The sequence below is a fragment of the Pithys albifrons genome, chromosome 16, assembly GCF_047495875.1.
Source record: "Pithys albifrons albifrons isolate INPA30051 chromosome 16, PitAlb_v1, whole genome shotgun sequence".
NCBI classification, from domain to species: Eukaryota; Metazoa; Chordata; class Aves; order Passeriformes; family Thamnophilidae; genus Pithys; species Pithys albifrons.
Genome location: NC_092473.1, coordinates 13887725 through 13893765, shown reverse-complemented (window position 1 = coordinate 13893765; position 6041 = coordinate 13887725). Strand labels below are relative to the sequence as shown.

Below are 6041 nucleotides of genomic sequence, written 5' to 3'. Positions count from 1 at the left end.
GAAACACCTTTCTCTGTCACTCCTCCTCCCAACTGTTGGATCAACCAACAAGACCCTGAATTTTGGCCAGCAGCACAGGTCAAAGGGAGGAAACGTGCAGCAGAACCTCCTGCACATCTGTGCCATTTCCCTCTTCCTGCTGGGGTCAGGTTAAGGTGGCACAAAGACACAGCCCTGTTCCTCTCCCCCTGCCAGAGGGGCAGCTCAGGTCCAGGGTGGGGTCACTGCTCCTGTGGCTGCACTGGGGGTGGATCCTCACTCAGCATCTCCATTCCTACCCAATAACCCGAATTTCCCCTCATCTTGCTACAGGCAGTTTGAGCTCTTCTGCTCTGCAGGGAACTCCTTAAAACGAGGCCCCCACCACTGGCTTTTTTCCTGTAGGTGAATTAATCTGCCTTGCATGAGTAATCCTATTTAAAACAATAGGTTGCCTTGCAAGAATGAGGGAAGGAGTTTGGAGCATGATTTTCTGCAAGTACTGTAAAAAGGCCACATAGCAGTTCATCAGGGGCCACTTCAGCCATAAAATGACAGTTACTGGTAAAGTGCACTAATAAAATAAAGGATAATTTAATAAGGGGATTTTTAACTAATTTAATAGAGTCTAAATTTGGAAGCCTTTCTTTGAGTGATCAAGCAGCCCATACTTTCCCTAATCTTACTTTCTGTTATTAATTAAACTTAAAAAAAAAAAAGATAGGCAGTAATCTATTGCTTCTGCTTTTATGTTGTGGGAGAGCACTATTTGGTGTAAATAAATTAATTTTGGTAAAAGAGCAGGTGAAGCTGGACATGGAGAGCAGCCTGAGTGGGGTGTGTGACATGGTGTCACATCTCTTGAGACATCACAGGTCCCTCCCCTCAACTGATTGAACACCAGGTAACACAGCCCTGCAGATCCAGGAATCCTGCAGTGGTGGGAGGGAGATGTGTGGAATAAGACTCTGTGACCTTAGAGCAGTAAAAGCTGCAGAGATTAGAGTTTCTGCAGGAGCCCTGTGGGCTCCCTTCGGCGCCTTTAATTTAGTTTTCATCTCTGATCTGCTGTAACAGCCCTCCGTGGGATGGAGATTTCATACCTGGGCAGGCTGTGGGGCTGCCTGACGGCCGCTCCCTGGTTGCTGCCTCATCACTTTGCTCCCCAGCGCCGGCACAATAAACAACAACAAACCCTGACACTGTTATGAACCTGCGAGAGAGGATTTGAAGCCTCTAGAGGTCACTAAATGGGGACCATCAGCGCAGCAGCCGCACCCGCTGCCTGCGAGTGACACCTGCTGGAACCCCACCTGTGTCCCAGGGCTGTGCTCGGGGGGACCTTCTGGGGGTCTGGGAGCAAGAAAAGCCTCAGAAAGGCTCTGGGCAACATGGAATAAACCGGGGGGCTCCTTCCTGCTCTGCTCCGTGCTGGGGTGACCTCACATCCAGTCCTGGGTGTGGGTTGGACACCACAGGACACAAAGGTTTTAGAAGGGCTGCACAGATGAGGAAGGGTCAGGAGGGGCCATACGAGCAGTGGTTGAGGCCACTTGGTCTGTTCAGCCTGGAGGACACCAAGGGGAGACTTTGGGGGGCTGCAGCTCCTCCCAAGGGGCAGCTCGACCTCTGCTCTGTGTGACAGGGACAGCACCCAGGGAATGACTGGAGCTGTGCCAGGGCAGGGACAGCACCCAGGGAATGGCTGGAGCTGTGCCAGGGCAGGGTCAGGTTGGATCTCAGGAAAAGGCTCTTCCCCCAGAGGGTGGTGGGCAGGATGGGCAGCACTGAGCCAGTTTACCCAAGGGCACTCAGAAGTTCACATCACAGTGCAGCTTTCCCTCTTTGAATGGCCTTCCCATCTTGGCTTGGTGCTCCTGATGCATTTCAAGTCCGAACTCTTTGCATCCTGGATCCTCCCAGAAGTTCAACTGCGACTCAGCTCATTCCATAAGGATGGGAATGTGAGGAGCTGAAAGAGCAGTGCTATTTCATAGATTACCATTCAGGAGCTGCACAAATGCTTTGCTAAACAGTCCTGAACACAGGACGAGCAGAGGAACATCCAAACAACCTTTTTTCCTCCATACACACCAAACACTTCAACAGAGGTTAGAGACACCTCATCGTGATGTCCTCCCGAGGGGCAGTGCAGGGACAGGCACTGATCTCTTCTCTCTGTGAGCAGTGCCAGGACCTGAGGGAATGGCTGGAGCTGTGTCAGGGGAGGATTAGGTTGGATCTCAGGAAAAGGTTCTTACCCCAGAGGGTGGTGGGCACTGACCAGGCACCCCAGGGCAGTGGGCACAGCCCCAAGGCTGCCAGAGCTCCAGGAGTGTTTGGACAACAGGGACAGGGTGGGATTGTTGGGGTGTCTGCATGGCCAGGGGCTGGACTGGATGATCCTTGTGGGTTCCTCCCAGCTCAGGATATTCTGTGACTCCTGTAGCAGAAGGCACAATTTAACCTCTGTCTGCACATTAACTCTTCCCCACTCTGGTTTTGTGCATTTCCTCACACACATCCCATGGCCCAGCCCCTCCTTTGGCCTGGGATGCCCCTCCAGAGGGGATGGAGCAGAACACAGCATGTTCCCACAGGGGAAAGTCCTGAGTGGGCACTGAAATGGGATTCTTGCAGCACAGCAAGTGACAACTGCAAGTGTGTGCTGCAGGGCATAGTGTGAACTCACATTACAGTGTTAGTTGCAACTTCAGGACACAAAGGTTCACTGTGGGACATCCCTGGTGGAGTCTCCTGATGATGTTCATGAGGATTTGTGAATTTTTCTCTATTTTCTCACCATGTGAAGCACCACCAGGGAGGGCACTGACACCTCACAAGGCCCACTGGGGGCGGGGGGAGGCACTGCCCTGGCCTGGGGTGTGGGAGAACTCCTCAGGAGCTGTTTGCCAAGCCCTGGCAGGGGTCTGTGAACCAGAGGATGCTTAAGGGTTGGAAGGGACCCCTGGGCAGGGACACCTTCCAGGTTGTTCCAAGCCCCGTCCAACCTGGCCTTGGACACTTCCAGGGATGGGGCAGCCACATCTTCTCTGCCCAATCTGTGCCAGGGCCTGCCCACCCTCACAGGGAAGGACTTCTTCCCGATATCTGCCCTCGACTTCCCCGCTGTCCGCTGCCCCGCCGGTCCCCGTCCCACCGATGGCACAGGGCGGACCCTCCGCGGCGCCTCCTCAGAGCGCCCCGACCCTCTCAACATGGCGCCCGCTCCGACCCTCCCAACATGGCGCTCAACCCACATCCGGGTCCCCGCGCCCGCCCTCCCTCCCGGCAGCCCCCGCGCCCTTTCCGGGCAGTCAAGATGGCGCAGCCGCCGGGTGAGTGCTGGGGGGTCCAAGGTGACCGCGGCCCCTCGGCCTTCCCTTCCCTCTCACCGGGGCCCCACTGCCCTCCCTTACCTCTGACCGCGGCCCCTCGGCCCTCCCTTCCCTCTGGCCGCGGCCCCTCGGCCCTCCCGCCCCTCTGACCGCGCTCTCCCCCTCTCCCCCCGCAGTGCTCCTCAAGGACATGAAGCTCATGGACGTGAAGCTGGGCCAGCTGCCCTCCTGGCTGGCCATGAGGGACTTCACCCCCGGCGGCATCGTGGGGGCCATTCGGAGAGGTGAGGGGGGCGCGGGAGACCGGGAGGGTGGGAAGCCCTAAATCCCAGAATTCCTGCGCCTGACAGAGCAGGGAGAGCCGCGTCCCGTCTTGTTCACCCTTCTGCGAACTTCATGCATAGGCTGGACCTCTTGGTTGAATAAACGAACCTTTGCCCCCTCCAAAGATATAGGAGAGATGGAACAGGCAATATGGGGTGGGGACTTGGAGTTCTTAATAGACTCTGAAATATTAATGAACAAATTAGTCACAATTACCAGTGACTTAACCAGACTCAAAATTCCAATATAATCTCCCTTTTAACTCTGGGAACTAATCAACAGTTTTTAACAAACATATTACCCCCGTGGGAAGAAATTAATGAAAAAGATCATCAGTTGATCACCAAAGGGCTTTACACTGTACAAGCCAATGTTTCCTTGCTCTCAGTTGTATCCAGACTCACTCTGAGGGTGTTCCCTTCCCAGAGCAGTTTCTCCTGCAGCATCTCATTCTCCCATCTGTTAATTTGTTTCTCATATTTCCTTTATCCACCAGAGATTTGAGTATTCCTTCTTCTATAAAGGGGAGGTGGGGTGCCCTTAGAACCCACTGGCTGAAAATCTCCAGGTTTTCCAACATCACAAGTAAATAAAAAATAATTTAAAAAGCAAGTGATCCCTGCAGGTGGTAAGAAAGGACACAGGGCTCTTATCTCTTGGGAAAAGTTTTGACCAGTGTCTTGCTGTAGGTGCAGATCCCATTCAGGTGGATCTTAACACAAAATGTCAAATGCAGGTGTCTGTATTTGATAATCTACATCTGCATGTGTATAATGTTTATACACTGGTATGGAAAAACTGGAGAACTCCAGAGCTTGAACTCATGAAAGTAATTTAACCACAAAATACCCAATCAAGTGTCTGCACAATGTGCACACACCAGTATGAAGGAATGAGGTAACTCCAAAGTAGCTTGAGCTCATCAAAGTCACATTAATGTTTAGGGAAAAATAATAAATGGCTTTTTTCCCCCTTTTTTAAGGCTTAGGGCTGTTGGGATCACCTTGCCCAACTAACACACAGGTTGCCTCCTCCCAGACTTGCTTCTGAGACCCTCAGCTGTTTCATTAGAAACAATTCCCTGAAGTTCTGTGGCTCCAGGCTGCTGTTCCAGACTCAGGCAAGCCCCCAGCTCCTCTGGCTGCTCTGAAACCTTTGCTCCTCCTCCCCAGGTTACGACAGATACTACAACAAATACATCAATGTGAGGAAGGGGGGCCTCGGGGGTATCTCCATGGTGCTGGCTGGGTATGTTGTGATCAGCTACATGTGGAGCTACAGCCACATCAGTAAGTAACAACAATGCTCTGTGTGTGCAGGGCAGCTTGGAAGGCTGACTGGGGCAATAAAAACAATCTGCTGCTGCTTTTAGAAGTAAAATGAAGGATTGTGGGCAAACTTAGCCATAGAAAAGTTAAATATTTACTTGGTATGTCACCAGCTGGCCAGTGTTTTCTTGGCAGTGAAGAAAGGTCAGGTCTTGGTGCCTGTCTGACCTGACAGTACTTAGAAAATACATGCAATGGGGGTTTTCTTGCCTGTAATTTCAGATGTGGTGGTTTTTTTTCTTGTGACTTGAGCCAACTTAACCTGCTGTGCTTTGCTGCAGAGCACGACCGGCGCAGGAAGTACCACTGAGGCAGAGGCTGAAGGAGCAGCTCCTGAACTGCTGCTGGCACAGTTACCCTGACAGAAAACATCACAGCTCTTCACAGTGAATCTGTGCTGTTGTGACCAATAATAAAGTGCTTAAACTTTACATTCCCTGAGCTGACAGTCTCTTAATTGAGTTGTTAATTGTACGGTGCAAATGAGTTTGTCCTCTCAGAGTTTTTCACCCCTCAGGGTAAATCAGCTGGGTTGGGAAAGCAGCTGCTCCTTGGACTACAGTATGAACTGGGGGAACTATTGCCATTGATTCCAATTTGATAAAACTAAAAGCTTGCCCTTCCTGGCTGAGAGGATGTTTTGATTTGAAGGAATGTCTGAGCTTTTGGGGGCCTGTTTGTGTTTCTGGTCAGCAGGGTCTGCAGGTTTTTGGGCAGTTTTCCATCATTGCAGAGCACTGAGATGAGACAGGTCTGCAACTCTCACTCTGTCACTGGGATTCTAATGCTCCTTGTCTCAGATAACCCAGAATTTCTATCAAAACTACCTCTTCCATTGCTGGGGCTGGGAGGTCATTCTCTGTGGGTACAAGTTCACATCTCAGCCTGGCCACTGTTCAGGCTCTGGGGGCCCAAAGTGTGCTGAAAAGTGTCTGATCTGATGGGGTGTGACCTTAGACTTGAAACTTGCACAGTGACTGACTCCACAGTGAAATAACTGCAGTCCTTCACACCAACACAGGCTCTTCACTTCTCTTAATCCAGCCAGATCACCTTGTTCTTAAAGAAAAAT

The 6041-nt window shown here is 51.6% G+C and overlaps 1 protein-coding gene across 1 annotated transcript; it reads left to right on the top strand.

Moving 5' to 3' along the window:
* Window positions 1-3261: 3261 nt before the first annotated feature.
* On the top strand, window positions 3262-5400 carry ATP5MF (ATP synthase membrane subunit f). The gene is made up of 4 exons (XM_071570772.1): window positions 3262-3317; window positions 3494-3601; window positions 4814-4930; window positions 5251-5400. The coding sequence occupies exons 1-4, from the start codon at window positions 3302-3304 to the stop codon at window positions 5277-5279; spliced, it is 270 nt and encodes an 89-aa protein (XP_071426873.1). The 5' UTR covers window positions 3262-3301; the 3' UTR covers window positions 5280-5400.
* The last annotated feature ends 641 nt before the right edge of the window (window positions 5401-6041 follow it).